The sequence below is a fragment of the Sinohyriopsis cumingii genome, chromosome 2 (assembly GCF_028554795.1).
Source record: "Sinohyriopsis cumingii isolate HCF-2022 chromosome 2, ASM2855479v2, whole genome shotgun sequence".
Classification (NCBI taxonomy): Eukaryota; Metazoa; Mollusca; class Bivalvia; order Unionida; family Unionidae; genus Sinohyriopsis; species Sinohyriopsis cumingii.
The window spans coordinates 19,219,578-19,239,985 of record NC_142962.1 but is presented as its reverse complement, the minus strand read 5'-3'; the positions used below and the strand labels follow the sequence as shown (position 1 = coordinate 19,239,985).

The following is a 20,408-nucleotide window of genomic DNA, read 5'->3' as shown; positions in this document are numbered from 1 at the left end:
TCAAAGTGCCATTAGGTTGAACAACTTGGCTGTCTCCTTAGATCTCCTGATTACATGCCTTCACGTCCCCTTATTTCCAGCCCACAGGAAATTCCTGCATCTTTCAGTTGTAGGCCCTCCCCTTCATTCTAACCTTTACCAAGGTTGTGGGTATGATAGTGGCCTACCTAAGGTCAAGAAAAATTAGTTGGGATTTTTTTCTTTATATTTTAATTAAGTAATACCTGAACAAGTAACGAATTTGACAGGTGACTGTCTATGTAAGATAATAAGTCAAAATGAGATGTTTATAAAACTAAAACAAGAAAAACAACAGATTTTTGTGAACATTTATTGCAGACTTTGTGTGGTATAAACCTATCTGTGTGTTCATACAATGTTGTAACATCTATTCTATGACTTGGAATATTTTTAAGATATATTTTAGCTTTTCATTTTAATAATGTTATACAGTTTAGACTTCAACAATCATTTCGCATATAAAGTTTCTTTGTCTTTTATATATAGTAATTTAATACGGAAACGTTAAAGGCAGAGTGCAATTTTCATTTCTTGTCTGAGACAGTTCAGTTTTCAGGGATCTTGTAACACTTTATCACTTAGGTAGGAATGTGAAAATTTAAATTCATCTTGTATAATAGATCCCATGAGCATAGCTATAAAAGGAATCTTAGATGTGCTATAAGAGATGGCATCCAGCTTTGTAATTATATTTGCCATACAAGATTATTGTTTTTGTTTTCATAGTTTTTCTTTAACAACATTGTCTAAGAGATGAAGTGTGGATAAATATGGGTACAAGAAAGTCACCTGGGATACCTACCACATGTCTGGCATTAAGAGTTGTAAATGACAAATGAGATGACATTTTTTTGTCTCTGGTCAGACATATTCTGGAATCTCACTAAAAATAGATGGACTACAATGGGAGGAAGAAGGTGCCTTCCCCTTAAAACAAAATTTCTGTTTTTTTCCATAGCCGAATCCCTCAGATCTCAGATCTCAGAGAGGACATTTAAGGCCCATGGGGCGTTTCCTAAGGGAGGAAACAAGGTAACCATCACCAAGTCCTTTGGGTTTCAGAGTAGGATTGGATCAGTCTCTTTGAGGTGCATAAGACCTATGGAACCCCTCCCAAGGGAGGAGAGAAGTTATTCAACGCTGAGTTCCATAGGTCTCAGAACAGGTTTGGATCAATCTTTTAGAAGATGCAAAAAGTCCTTGGACACATGCAAATAAGTGTTGGGGAAGGGGCGTTAGTTGCCCCCCTCTCCACTTCTGTAAGGCAGAGAATGAGATATGTCCTCTTTCCCCCATGAGGGAGGAGCAGTACCCTCCCTGTCTATTCTTACAGGGCTGATTGTAAGTAGTTAAGTAGTGCCTCCCATGTGAAGCAGGACCAGCAGACCCCCAAACACATTAGTGGCAACAGGATCAGAGTCACCTGACCAGTCATTTACTGATGGCAAGTCATTGACCAGTCACTGGTAAATGCCGGGCGACCAATCACAGGCCACCATGCACTGAAATTGGTCTATCAGTACTGGTTACCAGTCATCGGAGCCAACTCTGTATAGGATGGGGATCTGGTCAAAGAAAACCTCTCTCACAACACTACCATTAAACCATGCTAGGGAAACGACAACCCAAATACTACCTTCACACTAGGCTCATCTCAAACAATCCCTCTGCAAATGCAGTATCTGATTTTCTTCTATTCCTTTTTGAATAGAGGCTTGATTTCTACTATCAAAGAGCATAGGAAATCCCTTTTCAACACCTCAGATTTTCAAAAGGCTTGGCCATCAGTTTAGATTGCCAGCCTGATTAGGTATTTGAACCTCTGGGTAATACTTTTTTCAACCTCTGGGTGATACTTTTTTCAATGTCTGGGTAATACTTTTTTCAACCTCTGGGTAATACTTTTTTAAAGAAACTTAGCCACAGAACTGTTTTCTTGCTTTTTTTAGCAATTGTGAGATGGAGTGAACTTCATGCTCTGTCCATAGAACCAGGTGTTTGGCAGTTCAGTGACAACTATGATTTGGATTCTTTTCCTCTGCAAACCAGGTCTTTTGAGCAAACCCCCTCACTTTCTGTCAGTACCCACTCACTGTACAGATCCTTATTGTTAGTTGTATTCTTTCTGAGGATGATCAAGATTGACTTTTAGGGCTTTATGTTTCTATTTGGCAGCCTCCGAATAGAGAAAATGGGTAGGGAGGGCTTAGCTGAATTTTCAGCTTTCACTATTTCAGGGTGGATTGATAAACAATTAAGAAAGCTTATCAGTCCCTTACTGAGAGGACAAGTTTGATTTTCACCTTATTTTAACAAAATTTAATGGATATAAGGCCCTTATTTGACTTGAAAGTTTGCCTAGCTATTGCATCATTTTGGAGAAGTACCCATGCTGTATTGACACATTCTAACTTTTGCTTTAAACTATTATTTCAGAGGATGTATAAAATAAATTGTATCAGACAGCATTCTATGTTGTCTTATGTGTAGTTGAAGACCAGTGAGATGTAATATTTATTTGCTCTATGGGATTTTCTCATAATTTTTGTTATAAATTCAGATTCGCTGCAGAAGTTGATTCAGGAAACAATGATCAGGTGGGCAGAGAGTGACTTCATCTATAACCAGGATCTGGTACGTGAGATGTTCAGCCTCTTGCATCGGCAGTACACTGGCATTGGAGAGGTAACTTACATACTTTCAGGATTAATTTCTCAAATCTTTACAGATATAAACAACCTAGGGTAGCTTTTTCTTGTGGCTGAAGCATGGCAGGGATATCATTGTCGCCATTAGGATTTTGTATACAAGTTTATCATTCACCTGGCCATCAGTGTGTTCTTGGTGTGGTCTTTCACCTGTTGTGTGCCATTCATTATGTATCAGTTGTTATTTACAGGGGGCATTACATCAGGTCATTTAAAATTTGTTCAGATGGTCTATAATCAATAGATAAAACTTTAAACAGCTTGTAAAAAACAACATAATTCAACCATTTCTTGAAAGTATCCTGGCATGAAGGTCCCAAAACTTTGTTCAAAAGATTCCGCCAAATATGGCCATCATTACTAAAATAGAAATATCTTTAAATGTTTTCACAAACACAGCTCAACAGAATTTGATGAATTTACATACTTGTATGAATACTTGTACAAATAATACCTATCCACCATCAAATATAGCCACCATTACTATAAATACAAAATGTTGTATACAGCTCTTTGCAAAAAGTGTTAGCAGAATTTGAACAAATTTGAAAGTAATAAACTTTACATTTGAATCTTTAAAAAAAAATTTTTTATGCAGATCTGAAATCAAATATTACCACCATTGCTAAAATTAAAGAAACCTTAAAATGGCTTTTCCAAAACTGCACAACAGAAGTTGATCAGATTTGACAGAACGCAGCACATGAATGTCTTTGTTAATATGATGCTGAGCTGCCATTACTAAAAACAGAAAAAACATCAAGTAACTTTTTTTCAAAAACTTCTCAACAGAATTAGACCAGGATTGACAGACATGAATTTTTTAAATAATAGTTCAGGTTCACCTTCAAATATGGCTGCAGTTGCAAAAGATAGAAAAACCTTTAAGCAGATCCTACAAAATAAAATTGCTTAGCATAACTTAATTAAATTTGATATAAAGCATTTTGACATCGATTGCTTTCAGATTTTTGTTCTTCTGGTCATAGCCCAGGAGAGTTATGGGGATGTAATTTGATCTGTCATCTGTCATGCATCTTCTGTCCATCCATTATTACAAGATTTTTTCACAACTCCTAAACTATTTCAAAAATTGGCTTGAAACTTGACACACACGTTCATCGCATGATCTAGTTGGTCCAAATGAAAATGGTGGATTCATACAGAGTAGCCATCTTGAAAATCTTTTTCTAGCTGCTCCTCTTGATTCATTATATCAACATGGGTTTTTTATTAAAAGTCTCAATTTGAGGTCTAGATTTCCTGTATAAAAATTCTGTCAGTCTGATTTAATGTTGGGCTGGCACAGCAATCTTTGAAATCTTTTTTATCACTACTCCATGTGTAAAAATTCATATTGACATGGATTTTTCACCAAAGAATTTGTATACTGTCCGCTTAGTCCTATGGAAAATTGTGCTCCTTGCGCATTCAATATGGCTGCTACATTGGCCATTTTTCAGATCTTTTTATCACTCTCCCTCATGAATTTATGGTCATATTAACATGGGGTTTTTACTAAAAGACTTTTTATAATGTTCGTATAAATTAAATGATGCCACTCTTACATCTGATGTGGTCATCTTGAAAATCATGTTATCACTACTCCAAAATGAATGTTCATATCAGCATGGGGTTTTCACTGAAAGACATCTGATGTCTGATTGGTCCCATATGAAAAGGGTACTGATCTAAACTCCAATATGGTAACCACAGTGACTGTCTTGTAAAAATATTTGCATTGCTGCTTCTTTTAGATGGCCAGTCATAACTACAATGTCCTATTACCAAAAGTATTTTTATTATGTATAGTTGGTCCTAAATTAAAATGGTGTGAATCTGATGTCCAGTAACCAGTGTCAGAATAATTTTTCATTTAAAAAGAGTAGCCATAACAAGATTTCCAAATTGGCAACCATGGTGTCCATATTGGATGTAGGATCAGTACCATTTTTATTTAGCACAAGATATCATTAGAAGTCTGTTGGTGATAGTACGATGTTGATATGACCAGCTGTCTAATTGTTATGACTTTCCATTTTAAAGTTGTAATGATAATAAGATCTTCAAAATGACTGCCATGGAAAAGCCTTTAACTGACTTTTTTCAAAAGCTATTCACCGTAATTTCATAAAATGTACAGAAAGCATTCTAGTATGAAGGTCTTTTACGTTTGTACAAATGATGCTAATCTGCCATGAACTATGGCTGTCATGGCTAAAATTAGGAAAAAACTGTAACAACTTGAACACCACTTAACAGAATTTGATCAAATTTGACAGTTATGAATTAGCACCAGTCCCTCAGTGGCTTGGAGAAACAGTATAAATATACATGTGATTTTACGTTCTCAAGCTGATGTGCTTTAATTACCCAGGTTGATGATATCACGTCCACTTTAATTACCCAGGTTGGTGATATCAAGTCCACTTTAATTACCCAGGTTGGTGATATCAGGTCCACTTTAATTACCCAGGTTGCTGATATAAAGTCCACTTTAATTACCCAGGTTGGTGATATCAAGTCCACTTTAATTACCCAGGTTGGTGATATCAAGTCCACTTTTGCCTCTTATTTTCTATTAAAATGGCTTAGCAGACAGAAGTAGATGTTTGACATTACACAATGTACCAACAGGTCAGTTTGTCTTTCTTTTATATTACTGACCAACGGTTGTAGGTGTTTTTGCATTGGTTAGGGATTTATTTGACAGCCTTATGCTAATTTGATGAGAGCAAACAATTGATTAGATGTAAATTTACTGCTATTTTTATAAATAAATAATGTGTTGCAAAAAGTGTCTTTTTGGAATATGTCTTCATTAACTGTACATTAGAACTGACTTAGCCCCATTACTAAGCTAAAGTTAGGCATATTTATATTTTGTAGGAAGCCTGTTGATTTGAAGGTGAAATAGTCATTGGTCAAGGTCACTAATAGAATACAAATTGGTTATCACATAACGCTAGCTCTACATCATATACCTGTACTAAGCTTTATGAATACCTAGTACTGGGGGCAGTGTGGCTGAGAGAATAAAGAAGCTTTCTGCATAATAACATTAGTTCCAGATCACAGAATTAAACCAAACTTTGTGGATGGCATGCACCTGGCTTAGGAAACACTCTGTTGACTTGGATGTCAAAAGCTTAGATGTCAAGGTCACTGTGACTGAAGAAAGATAGTTTTTGAACAGAAATTTTATTTATTGACTATGAACCCTCATTAAGTTAAGGATGACTTGGCTATTGATTTTGGCATCCAAAGGTCAATGGTCAAGGTCACTTTAACTAAAAGAAGAAAAATATTTTTGTGCATCAGTACCTTGACTAGAGTTTGTAGAACATGCGCTAAAGGTATGGAAAAGGCCTATTGATGTGGAATCATAAAGTCCTAGGCCCATGCTTGTGTGATTCAAAGTAAAATGGTTTTTGTAAATTAACTTTTGTTCAAGAGCAAATTCCTCGACCAAAATCTGTGCATGAATGAGATAATAAATACATCCATAGATTCTAGGGTTTAATGGTCCGTGGTGTCAGTCATGGTAAGTGTTATAAGAAAATAATAGTTTCTGCAAAAAATGAAGTCATTAAGTTTTGTTCAAGATCATATACCATGACCACATGTCATTGAGACTCATTTGTTCAGTAATCTTCCCAGTCAACCATATTGTCCTAGTGCTTGCACAAAGCACTAATAAACACTGGGATGGAATATGTCATTCACCATACTCGTATTTCAGTTTGTTTTGAGTAATTGGGAGGTAAACTGTTGTTGCTAGTTTAAATTTCAAGAGAGAATGAACTTGATGTGAAAGTAATACTGTTGTGTCCCTGGCTAATAATTGAACCAACATGACTCAGCCTTCAGTTTAAAAAATGTCCCATGTTTCCTTGAAAATTCTCTAACCTAACAAATTGTGTATGATCTCTATATTCAAAATGATGATTTTAGTATCTCCTTCTTGTTATGCATACGTAATTTATGTACCATATATAGATGAATCCAACTGCAAACAGCACTGGCCTAGATCTGCTGGTGCATTATGCATTATGTGAAACAAACAATTTAGACCCTGATATGCAGGTGCATTATGCTATGGCTGATCAGGATATATGTTGTGTTTGCAGTTGACTCAACTTACAAACTATTATGTATAATATGTATTTTTTTAGTTGATGCTGGCTTTTGAGAAGACGTATGTGATCAGCCCGTCAAACATTGAGGACATTAACCACTTGCTGGAGGCACTGGGTAACATTCGCTGCCTGTTGAATGTACAGGCAGGCCCTGAGGAGGAGGAACTTATGAAAAAGAGCCTGAAGTAAGTTTCAGATTAAAACCTTTTCTTTTGATTGACCATGAGTCTTGCAGTTGTATTTAAGCTGTCTATATGGCTGTGAGACACTGTTAGTTTATATCTGGGATGTTATGACTGCCTTGAACCCCAGGTGTTTTGGGTTCAAGGCAGTTACAGTATTCCATAGAACCCAATAAGCTATTCTAACAAATAGAGTTGTGAATGGGTACCAAGGTACTTTGGTACCCAACCGTTGATAATAACCCTGTTAATAAGATGAGCCACCAGGTACCCATTTTCCATATACAAGTTTTCTACAAATGCATGTGGCCTTATAAGCCCTTGGCTTGTAAAAGCAGCACTCGCTTTGTTTTCAAGTTGACAATCCTTTTGATGGAGCTGCAAAATATAATGTACTTATTCAGAACCAAGTAGAGTTCTGTCTCTTCCAGTAAATGTTTGACCTTAATCTCCTAGTTTTTATCACATGTGACAAACGTAGATTGAGCTGTGAGTGATACTACTCAGTGGCAAGTAACAGGGTGGTTATTCGATATTGCTACACAATTTGACACATGTTCAGTTGCAACATTTAATAGATTTCACAAACTGTATGATCAAAGCTCAGTCTCTACTGAAGCACTCACATATGACAGTGAGTCCAAGGAAATATGATATTGGAAATGATGATTTTATTTGATTCATTGGCCCTTTGTCCCTATTGGAAATGATAACTTTATTTGATGTCATCAGCCCTTTGTTCCTATTAGAAATGATGATTTTATTTTATGTCGGCAGCCCATAGTTTCCTGTGGGAAATGTTGATTTTATTTGATGTCATCAGCCCTTTGTTCATATTGGAAATAATTTTATTTGATGTCATCAGCCCATTGTTCCTATTGGAAAAGATGGTTTTATTTGATGTCAGCAGCCCATTGTTTCCTGTTGGAAAAGATGATTTTATTTGATGTCAGCAGCCCATTGATTCCATAGGAAAAGATCATTTTTTTAATGTCAGCAGCCCATTGCTTCCTATTAGAAAAGATGATTTTATCTGATGTCATCAGCCCATTGTTTCCTGTTGGAAATGATGATTTTATTTGATGTCATCAGCCCATTGTTCCTATTGGAAATGATGATTTTATTTGATATCTTCAGCTGTTTGTTCCTATTGGAAAAGATGATTTTATTTGATGTCAGCAGCCCATTGTTTCCTGTCAGAATATAACGATTTTATATGATGTCATTGGCCCATTGTTCCTATTGGAAATGATGATTTCATTTGATGTCTTCAGCCCTTTGTTCCTATTGGAAAAGATGATTTTCTTTTATGTCAGCAGCCTATTGTTTCCTGTCATCAGTCCATGGCTTCTATTGGAAATGATGATTTTATTTGATGTCATTAGCCCATTGTTCATTCTGGAAATGATTTTATTGGATGTTGTCAGCCCCTTGCTTCCGGTTGGAAAATATTATTTTATTTGATATCATCAGCCCAATGCTTCCTGTTGGAAAAGATGTTTTTTTTTTATGGCATCAGCCGATTGTTCCAATTGGAAAAGGTGATTTTATTTGATGTCATCCACCCATTATTCCTGTTGGAAAAGATCATTTTTTTAATGTCAGCAGCCCATTGTTTCCTAGTAGAAAAGATGCTTTATTTGATGTCATCAGTCTGTTGTTCCTTTTGGCTAATATTATTTTATTTGATGTCATCAGTCCATTGTTTCCTGTTGGAAAAAATGATTTTATTTGATGTTGACAGTTGATTGATCCTATTGGAAACTATGATTTTTTATATTGTTAGTTCATTGTTACTATTGGAAAAACATTTTGAGGTCATTAGTCCATTGTTTCTATTGGAAAGGAAGATTTAACATTTGATATAATCATCCCATTGTTCCTATTGGATAAACATTTTAAGAATTTACTTCTTGTCAGTATTACTGATTTTCAAAATTTTTGGCTTGTGGCTTGGATCAATTTATTATTTCCAATGGTCAAGACATTTTGATTGATCAGGTTTGGAATATATACTTTATATTACTTGTGGTGATGACTGATTTTCTAGCCATAATAGATTAAATTTATTTGATTATATAAATTTATGTTTCTTATCAAGGAAAAGAATAAATTGCATTATTTTCTTTAGGTGATCTCAACCTTTATCAGTGTATGACATTTTTTAAACTTCATTGATATATTGAGTTTAATTTTCTAATATTTCTCCTTCAGGGATGCCATGGATAATCGAGTGTTCTTCCAGCACCCTGACCTGATGAGGGCACTGTGCGTTCATGAGACAGTGATGCAGTTGATGGTCAATACATTGAATAAGGCCCAACAGCAGCAGCAGTCAACTACCACCAGCACTGATATCGCTAGTGGTCAACATCGACGACAATCCATGATGCCAGAAAGTGGGGCTGATTCCTTCGTTGAGCAGTCTAAGGTAGGGTGGATACATTGTAATATGTCTGACACAATATGTAAGTCTTTGAACTTTTATATTTGTATATTTTAACAAAAAGATATGAATTATCTGATGAGCATGCTCATGTAGACTTAAACACATAGGTGCATGCATTCACTTTCTGAAATATTTTGTTGTCCAGAGACCTTTGGAAAGAAGTATTCACATGGGTTCTTTCTTCTTATCATTTTACCATTGTAACTTATCAGGCTGTTGTTTTTTGTATCTAGATACATGTGCTGTAAAAATTAGTGATTTTGCTTGTTGACTAGTCACTCACAAATAGTTGACTTGTGTGAATGTTGTGTTATTAAAAATCCACCCGAACAAACACTCCCAGACTGAGCATGTAGCCTCTGAAACAAGTACATAAAGATTCCGACTTGGTAATGAACAATCTGTAACAACAAAACACCTGTTATTTCTGTAGTGTCCAAGTAAAAGCCTTTTAAGTGTAAAGTCTTGCACTCATATGTACACTAGGGGGTAGGCTACAGTGGAAGGGGAAGGTTTTAAAACATTTCTTATAGAGATAACAATTAATGCAAGATTAAGGATGCACCTAGGGCTTATCTATAGAGATCAAAATAAATCTGTAAAAGTGAGTTCAACTTACTTTGTTGGTCAACTTCTGTTTTCTATAGTTATGCCTTGAGATTAACCTTGCTTCTGCTACAGTTGTTGTGGCTATCATTATGGCTGTTGCTGGAGTATGTTTTTCATTTTTTTCTGCCTAAATGTCACACAAGTCACACAAGAGATTGTATTTATCAAACTTGGAGGAGCTCTAATTTATTGTAGTAAGAGCTGTTCCATTTAAACATACATATCAGATATTGGCTTTTCCATATTTGATCCTGATCCAGGTTTTATATTAGATTCAGTGGAATTCATCAATGAACCAGTCTGACTTTATAGGAGTACCTCAGACACTTTAAACTGCCAATATTTTTCATGCAAAGCTGCAGATGAAGTTAAACTAGTTGACTGCTGATTTTGTTTGAGGTCTGGTTCTCTACTCATCCATGGTTGATCATTCAAATCATTGTTACAGCAATACAAAAATATATTGTTAGATTTACACCAGGAAGATTCCTTTTTATTTGACATGTTTTAATTTCTGTATATTATACTTAACTGGTGATCTTTTTAACAGTGTTAATGCTTGTCCATCTCCCACAACTTACCGTATTTACCACTTATGTTGGGACACGATAAAATAAATATTTTTTTCCTGTCCCAGAACTTATGGTGAAACATTTTTTCACTTTGGTCATATGTCCCAAGAATTAAGAAACGAAATAAATTTGTATTGCATTTGTGCTTGCCCCCCCACTGCACGTTGCAATAAAATAGATAAATAAAATGCTTAATTGATACTAAAAACAAAGAAACTAACCTTGTGTTGTTATCATTTATTCCTTTTTTCAGTTTGAGCATTAAAGAATAAAATGTTTCCACGAAATCCATACAAGTGGCGTAGGCTTCCATACTGTAGCATGTATCAATTATGTCCGATACCACACACCACATTGTTCATTGACATGAACATTGAGAAACAATCGTGTGTGGTTGTGCTTAAAGGTTTGAACATGTTATCTGACTGAAAACGAGCCAACAAAATCACAAACAAGAGGAATTTAGTCAACCGATATCTTGAAGACGCCATACACGCATGACACGGTGTTGGTGGAAAATAATCAAGATTGAATTGTATCCAGGTCTGCTGTATGACAGTATGTCGCAAATAAAAATCGTCATTTGAAAACTTATCCTTACTATTTACCCGCAGACATCAATGCTCCTTTGTTATTATTGTAACCACATATGCCAAACACATAGAAGCCCTGGTGGTGAATAAACACGACTGGCACCAAGCAGTTAACTCCTTCTTTGAACCTACCGACAGGACATCAAAGACAAAAGGTTATTTTTATTACAAAGCAAGCTGATCTCAGAAGCCGACTTTGATTACTTTTTTTATAAAGGGTATCAATACAAAGGTTATTTTATTGCAAAGCAAGCTGACATCGGAAGCTGACTATGGACTCTGTAAAGTGAGCCGATTTTTTTTTTTTTTGAATGGATATGGAAGTAAACTTGGGTTCATTTTAAACTGTATTCACGGGAATTTTGAAAATAAATTGAAACAATGGAGCAAATTTTAAAGTGACTCAATATAGTGCTTTGTGCACAGATGTCTATGACCCAGCAATATTTGGAGATAACAAAATCATGTGATGAATTCGTGAAGGCCAGAAGAGAAGCAAATGATTTCGCAAACGAGAGGGAAATAATCAACCGATTTATTGAAGACAACTGCCATTCATGCATGGCACGGTGTTAGGTGCAAAATAGCCAAGATTAATTTATATCCAGGTCTGCTGTATGACGGCATGTCGCAAATAAAAATCATTATTTGAAAACATATTCACTTGAGTGCAAGTGACAATCTTTTCACCGGCACGGGTTACAAAAGTATCATTACTATTTACCCGCAGACACCAGTGCACCTTTGTATTAATTATTACTACAGATGCCAAGCACATAGAAGCCCTGGTGGTAAATAAACACAACTGGCAGCCAGCAGTAAACTTCTTCTTTGAACTTACTGACAGGACATCAAAGACAAAGTTTTTTTTATTACAAAGCAAGCTGATGTCGGAAACCGACTTTGGACTTGGAAGCCGGATTTTTTTTAAAGGATATCAATACAAAGGTTATTTTATTGCAAAGCAAGCTGACCTCGGAAGCTGACTATGGATTCTTTTAAGTGTGCCAATTTTTTTGGTTTTTAGCTTTGAATATACAAAGATGGCTGAGATATGGAAGCTAACTTTGGATCCTTTTGACCACGATTCACGAAAATTTTGAAGATAAAGTGAAACAATGGAACAGTTTTTAAAGTTACACAACATAGTGCTTCGTGTGTGAACATCGATGACCCAGCATCATCCAGAAGATTTGGAGAAAATAAAATCACGTGATGAATTCATGAACTCTAGAAGAGAAACAGATCATTTCACTGACAATATGATCATTAACATGGATGAAACTCTAGTATACTTTGATCGCATTCCCGGATGGACTGACGATAAGTTGGGCATCAAAAGTGTGAGAATTAGCAAGACTAGTGCAGATTTGAAAAAATTTGACTTTCGTCCTTGCAGTTTCATCTTCAGGTGGTGTGTTGCTGCTAACAATTTTTCACAGTATTAGAAAGCTAAAAATAAATATTCATGTACCAGAAGAATAGATCGTACGTGTGCAGGAGAAGGGTTGTGTTGATGAGATGCTGCTTCAATGGATTAAAGAGTTTTATCTCAATTACACGGTTTTATATTTTTTCAAATAAAATTTCAGTTGGAGTGCAATTGCTGACATGTAATTTTCGAATGATTTAAAAGGTGTCCCACAACTTACGATTCGTAAAAAAACGATGTGTCCCAGAACATACAGTGCACAAACAAATTACTTTTAAAATTAATTTATGGTGTCCCAGCAAATATGGTCTCCCAACATATACGGTAAATACGGTAATTCATGGTAACATTTGTGATATTTGCACCTGGTTACATTTAAAATTGCATGAAACCATTAAAAATTGGTGAGTTCAGTTCCAGATTTCCCAGGAATATGTACATCTGAAATCTTGGGTTGAATGGTCTCTGGAAGTTACATTTATCATTGGAAATAGACTGTCTGGTTCAGTTGTGATAGATGCTTTAGCCTTCCTGAGTGAAAGCCATCACTATCTCAGGTTGCATTGGCCCATTGAAGAAAAATAATGGATTTTCTGTCTTTCCCAGAATTGTTCTTCATTTCATTTGTCATGCGTTAAACATTTCGTCTAAATCGGATGTTAGAACCAAAGATAAATGATGAATACTCTTTTGCCTCAGAGCTTAAGATTGCTTTCTTCATTGCTAAATGCAGGCTTTTAGATAACTGACTTATTTATTTATGAATTGATAAAGAGGGAATGCATTCAAGTTTTAATCAGTCTGCAGGAAAACCTAAAGAAAACATATGCATCCACTTTACAAACGTGCTATTATGGAAAATGTTTGAAGTATTCAAAGGCAAAGTAATACATCTGAATGTACTGACATTGCATCAAAGAGGAGGCTGCATGTTGGACATTTTGAAAATAAATGTTTTTTAAAAAGAATAACAGCCCAATGCGGTCCCTGTTAATTGTGACTGAATTAGACATTTGCTTGAGTGATTATCATGGCTCCCATCATTATCATGGTTTCATTGTATTCCTTTTGATCTTTTGCATGAGCTAACCCTTCATTTGTCATTTGTCATCAACAATTACCATTTTAAATGTTTCAGTAACCATTGTACCAATTTGAAGAGATCATCATGGCGTGAAAGGCTTTCAGATTTATACAAATTATGCCCACTCACCATCAAATAAACCTACCATTGCTAAAAATATAAAATCTTGAAATTACTTCTCATAAACTATTCAGCATAATTTGACTAAATTGGACTGAAAGCATCCAGCCATAAAGGAATTACAAATTAACACAAATGCTGCTGATCCACCATCAAATATGGCTGCCATTATTATAATTAAAAAATACATGTACACAGTAATTTAGCAAATATCATGTAGCAGTATTTGACCAACTTTGACAAAAAACATCCTGGCATAAAGGCTTTTCAGTATTGGACTGATGTACCATCAAATATGAATGAAAATTCAAAAAATATAGAGAGACCTTGAAGCAGTCATTTACAAAACCATGCAATAAACAGCATAGGATGGAATTTCTACAGAAAGTGTCATGGCGCCCTGGGTGGCTTAGTGGTCTAAAGAGCTTGCCTTTACCGAACATTGCTGTCTCATGCTTGGCCAATGTTGGTATGTGAGAAAGCATGCCAGCAGTTTCCACTGGGTCATTGGATCTTCCAAGGGTTTTCCTGGGTTCTTCCTCCACCAGTTAGGCTGGCCATTATGTATAGTCTATTGTGTGCTGAAAAAAAGGTGTTAAACCAAACCAACTACAAGAGAAAGCATCCTATTACCCAGATCTCTTGCCCATCTGGTCTTGCATTTTAAGCAGGTGAGCCATCGTGGGTCTCTAGGCTTGGTGATATTGCTTCCATTGCATTAAATAAATAGTGCTTTGCTTATGTCTTAGTTGTACATTCTTGTTATGTATCTAATTTATGCCTGAATAAGTTTTGATACATTTTACATGATGTTTGCTTGTTAGACCTGCTGTGATATATTTATTTAGTTTTCTCTGGTATATAGGCAGTTTGTTAACCAAACATATATGATCGACATGTGACCCACAGCAGTTTGATGTACAAATATTGGTTGAATAGATAGCGATTTTATAAATTTATTGAATGTTGGTTGTTGAGGCATATTTGTCCTGGCATAGTTCTTAACAAAAAATTATGTTGCGTATTGTATTATTTGATGAGTTTAGCAAATTTAAAGTTGTATGGAGAAAAAAAAGAATTCTGTTTAAAACATGTATCTGTCCCTTGCTATAATAAACAGATTTGGGGTCATGCAAATTGTTAATTATAATAAGGCATTTATTACAATGAGATGTTTTCTGTATTTATGTACAATTGCACTCTCAGATTCAATGTGGATGTTGATTATATCAAGGATTTATTATATTGAGGTTCATTATAGCAAGGGTTGAACATAATTGGAAGATTTCATTATCAACCATGGTGATAAACTGGCACTAACAGTTATGCCACATTATCTATTATGCAACTGTGATGTGTTTATCGGTTTTAATTTTAAGTGGTAAAAAACATTGTCTGCTAAAGGAGTTTAAATGTTATTTATCTAACCCTTTACCTCATGCAAGTGCCTTTTGACGCCTCTACTCCATTCACATGGAAGCACCATTTGACACCTGATGTAAACATCAGTCATTTTAAGCGGGTTTTTGTAGTGCCACCTTCGGGGGAAAACACCCTATTAGATACTACATTCATTTTTGTGAATGACCATTACGTCAGATCACGTGGTTACTGTTGATGCTCTGGTCGAAATCTGCTATTTAAAGTAACTGGGTCATATTCTCCACTCTCCAAGATGGAGGTCACGGATTTCATTAATTTCATTCACAACTATGAAAGCTTCAATAACTTAGGTAAAGGCTCTGATATTGATGTAGGCAGCAATTAGTTTTTATAAATTATCAAATTCAGATGACTTAGTGATGTAGACACAGACAAAAAACTTGTAAATTTCAAGTATGAGAAATGGCAGCTATGGTTGGTCACTGACTTGACAGTGAACGAGTTCTCTCAAGATTTTAAAGTACATAAAAAATTCTTTTGTGAAAATTAATTACAGCTATAATGATCAGACTTTACCCTTAAATTTTTCCATACATAATAGATGTGTACCAAAAATGTAAAATGGTTAAAATTGTTGTTAAACGTAACATACACTACATTGCTTAATAGTTAACAGGCAGGCCTATGTGTATGGAGTCGAAAAGGTAACAGGTATTCTATTTATAGCACACTGCACTGGGTAACTTTGCTCTTTGAGGTAAAGGGTTAACAAATTTATTATCTGACAGGTTTTGGAAATTATATTTTTATTTTGTTGATCTTTGTTAGCACAGATTCTTAGTGTTGTAAGACAACAGCAGAATCCTTTCAAAAGAAGATTTATTTTAGCCAAAAAGAACCATCCCAAGAATGAAGGTTCTCTGAAACCTCTGATTGGATGAATTAGATATGAGATAATTTTAATGTCATTATTTTAATTCAAAAGAGTAAAATTGAAACTAAATGAAAATAATAGGTATAAATATAAAGTAAATTATATTACTATGATCAGCAAATAAAAATATTCAGATCTGTTTATTCATTTGGAGGGGCAGTGGTTGTCCATTTGGTGGAGCATTAGACTTGTAATCCAAGGGTTTTGAGTTTGATACACACTCAGATCAGCCTTGGTCAGCTGCCCTGACCCTGGGAAGGGCACTTTGCTCCATTTCCTCAACATGATATAACCAATAATATATTAAAACCAGCTTACCAATCATCATCTTTTACTGGGACTGCTATACTTGGGACAGCTCGGTTGTTTGTACCATTAAAATAAACTAACCATTCAACATCATTTACTGGAACTGTTATGCTTGGGACAGCTCAGTTATCTGTACCATTAAAATGAACTAACCAACAAACATTTACTTGGACTGTTGTGCTTGGGACAGTTCAGTTATCTGTACCATTAAAATGAACTAACCAACAAACATTTACTTGGACTGTTATGCATGGGACAGCTCAGTTATCTGTACCATTAAAATGAACTAACCAACAAACATTTACTGAGACTGTTGTGCTTGGGACAGTTCAGTTGTTTCTACCATTAAAATGAACTAACCAAAACACATTTACTGGGACTGTTGTGCTTGGGACAGTTCATTTGTTTATACCATTAAAATGAACTAACCACAACATATTTACTGGGACTGTTATGCTCATGACAGCTCAGTTATCTGTGCTGTTAAAATGAGCTAACCATTCTACGTCATTTACTGGGACTGTTGTGCCTGGGACAGCTCAGTTATCTGTGCTGTTAAAATGAGCTAACCATTCTACGTCATTTACTGGGACTGTTGTGCCTGGGACAGCTCAGTTATCTGTGCTGTTAAAATGAGCTAACCATTCTACGTCATTTACTGGGACTGTTGTGCCTGGGACAGCTCAGTTGTTCAATTGATGTATAAAAGAGACAAAATCTTTTTTATTTTATTTGTATTACTTCCAAGAAGAATGCAGTTTTAAAGATGGATTTAAAATAAATTCCTTGTTGAATTCTGTTTCTTAATATTTTTTGAGAAAAAAAAATAAAAACTCTAACACATGCATTATGTCTGTAAATAAATATTACTTGCTTCTATCAATTAGCACCAGATTTTAAAATCTTGCACTTGACTTTAAATTTTGTAAAAGTTTGACAATGTTATTTTTTCATATTGCATTTTAGCTCTAGCTTTGAGTGTCTTGCATGCACCAATCACTTATTTCTAACTGTTTTGCACACAAGCAATCAATTAAGGAAATGAGGAAACAGTTCTGGGTAAGTTGAATAGACGAGGGGTATCATTGTCAAAGTACTGTCTGTGAACTGTCATGTGACATTTGTTAGTTACAGTCTGTGTGTTGGTGGAAAATGTTGTAGCTGTGAACAAGTATAGCTTGCTTTAAATAGAGTAAATAGTTCAGGAAACTGGAATCAACTTTAGTGCTGAATATATACTTAATTCAACACATAATATTTTACTGTTAGTTAAGATTTGAAAAGTATTTTACAACCAAGAGTTTCTTTTCTTAAGTTAACACCTCTTTATATGAACATATACTGCTATGATGTCATGAATAGAATGTGGTTCTGTTTCTATTGCTTGCTTTTGTTTGTTTTCCATTTCCTTTTTGTATCTCTATTTTATCGATTTAGTTTTAAAGATGTGACCAACTTGAAGATGAAGATGCAAACAATTCCAATTTTTTTGTCCTGCACTTTTTTCTTCCCCAGTTATTAATACATGTAACAAATAATTTGTAATTCTGTACTTCGTTTTAATTTATTTTCATCCCCTGCTTTTTGTAGAAAAGAGGTGACATTAAATTGATCCTGTCCGTCCTTGTGTTCTTCCATTCATTCATCCTTGTGTCCTTCCATCCATCCATCCATCTATCCATCCTTGTGTCATCTCATTAATTCATCCTTATGTCCTTCCATTCATTCATCCTTGTGTCCTTCAATCCAGCCATCCTTGTGTCCTTCCATCCATCCATTGATCCTTGTGTCCTTCCATTCATTCTTTCTTGTGTTCTTCTATGCATCCATCCTTGTGTCATTCCATTGTTTCATTCATCCTTGTATCCTCCTATCCTTCCATTCCTTCATCCTTGTGTCCTTCCATTTATCCATCCTTGTGCTCTTCCATCCATCCATCCCTGTGTCCTTCCATCCATCCATCCTTGAGTCCTTCGATTCCTTCATTATAGTTTCCTTTCATCTACCCATCCTTGTGTCCTTCCATCCATCCATCCATTCATCCCTGTGTCATTCCATTTATCCATCCTTGAGTCCTTCCATTCATTCATCATAGTGTCCTTCCATCTATTCATTCTTGTGTTCTTCCATCCATCGATCCTTGTGTGCTTCCATTCATTCATCCCACTTGTTTCAGAACAGAAACTCTTTATTTGTTCTTCAAGCAGATTTTAATATGCCACTAGATATTCTTGAGACCATGTTATTTCACTTGTCAGCATCATCATTGAGCTGAGTTATATCCCCTGATTGTCAGACCTAACCACTTTTATTTCCACTCAACAACTCCCTTATTTATTCTTAGATTTGAATAAAGCTACAATGATTACAAACGTTTTGAAGCATGTATTTGGTTTACAATAACCAAAAACGATACAGTTTAATCAAAAGAATTAGAAACAACCTTTCTTCCCAATCAACACATTGGGCTTACTGAACAGCTGACAGCTGTTATAATGTACTTGCTGTATCTTGCTCGGATTGTGATTGTTTTACTGGCTGTATGCCTTTTACCTCTTAATATGGACTGTTCTGGTGGCCTGGTGGTTAGAGCATCTGCCTTGGATGCAGGATGTCGTGTGTTTGAACCCTGGCCTAGTCATAACAAAGAAATTTTAAATTGGTAGTAATGGCTGCCTTGCTAGGTGCTCAGCATTAAGAGGTTAATGTTAGGAATGGTCATCCTGGTATCACTATAACGTGACTGGGTGGGACATGATGCTATATGTCTGTGGCATTATACCCCAGTGCTAGACATCACTATCAAGTGCCACACTGCAGACATCATAGTGAAATGACTGAATTTTTTTAAAGCTACGTTAAAAATTCAAATCACACACACCTCGTAATTTGACAGTTTGTAAGATGTCTTTAGTAAATATATCCCTTAAAAATCGATAGAGTGAGATTGTCTACATCCATATACTGGAGGGAAAGTTTGATTGTCAGCCTTCTACATCATTGTTGAGCTGAGTTATGTCCCCTGATTATCAGACCCATCCACTTTTCTGCACAATAAGTCTCCTCATTATTTTTGGATTTCAACCAGATATGGTATGCTACCTGATGTTGATGAGAACTCGTCTAAGCTCATTTATCAGAATTCTGCATTATAATTTTGTGGAGTTACAGCCTCTGATTATCGGACTGACCCACTTTTGTTTCTGCACAATAATTCCCTTAAATTTTATTGGATTTAAGCCTAGTTTGTTTGTCAGTCTTCAAAAAATCATTTGGCAGAATATAGCCCTGATTGGCAAACCCATACACTTTCTTTCCCACACAATGAATCTCTTGATTATTTTTTGATTTCAACCACATTTTGTAAGCTGCATGATTCTGATGAAACCTTGCATGGTTTTGATTTTCAACATTCCATATCATTGTTTACCACGGCTATTGACCCTGATTGTCAAACCCATCCATTTTCATTTCCATACAGTAAGCATCTATATTATTTTGGCATTTCAACCAAATTTGGTATGCAGCTTGATTTTCATGAGACCTTGGCTGAGTTTGATTTTCGTCATTTTGTACTATTTAGTCATCAGACCCACCCACTTTAATTTGCAAACATCAACATCCTTCATTATTACTAGATTTCATCCAAATTTTCTAGGCAGTTTAACATTTATGAAGTCAGGGAACATCAGCTAGTGGAATTTGTTAATTTGAGTAACCATCTAATCTTTCATACTTACTCACCATGTGTTAAATTGTATTTGTTTTTGAGCTAAGTTTAGTGCTTTTGGTCAGCCATTATGGCTTGTCAGCATATTTATACTGCTGAATGATTATTTTGCAATTAGATGACAAAAAAGTGCTTTCATCATT

The 20,408-nt window shown here is 35.4% G+C and overlaps 1 protein-coding gene across 8 annotated transcripts in view; it reads left to right on the top strand.

Moving 5' to 3' along the window:
* The window catches only part of LOC149804420 (ryanodine receptor-like), a 538,410-nt gene that overhangs the window by 284,637 nt on the left and 233,365 nt on the right, over positions 1–20,408 (top strand). For all 8 annotated transcript variants that reach the window (XR_016415653.1, XR_016415652.1, XM_089940121.1 and 5 more), the window contains 3 exons: positions 2,582–2,706; positions 6,905–7,053; positions 9,265–9,481. Coding sequence is in view for 6 of the 8 variants with exons in the window: in XM_089940121.1 (XP_089796247.1) it covers positions 2,582–2,706; positions 6,905–7,053; positions 9,265–9,481 (491 nt within the window). In the remaining 2 variants the exon portion in view is untranslated. The remainder of the gene's footprint in view (positions 1–2,581; positions 2,707–6,904; positions 7,054–9,264; positions 9,482–20,408) is intronic.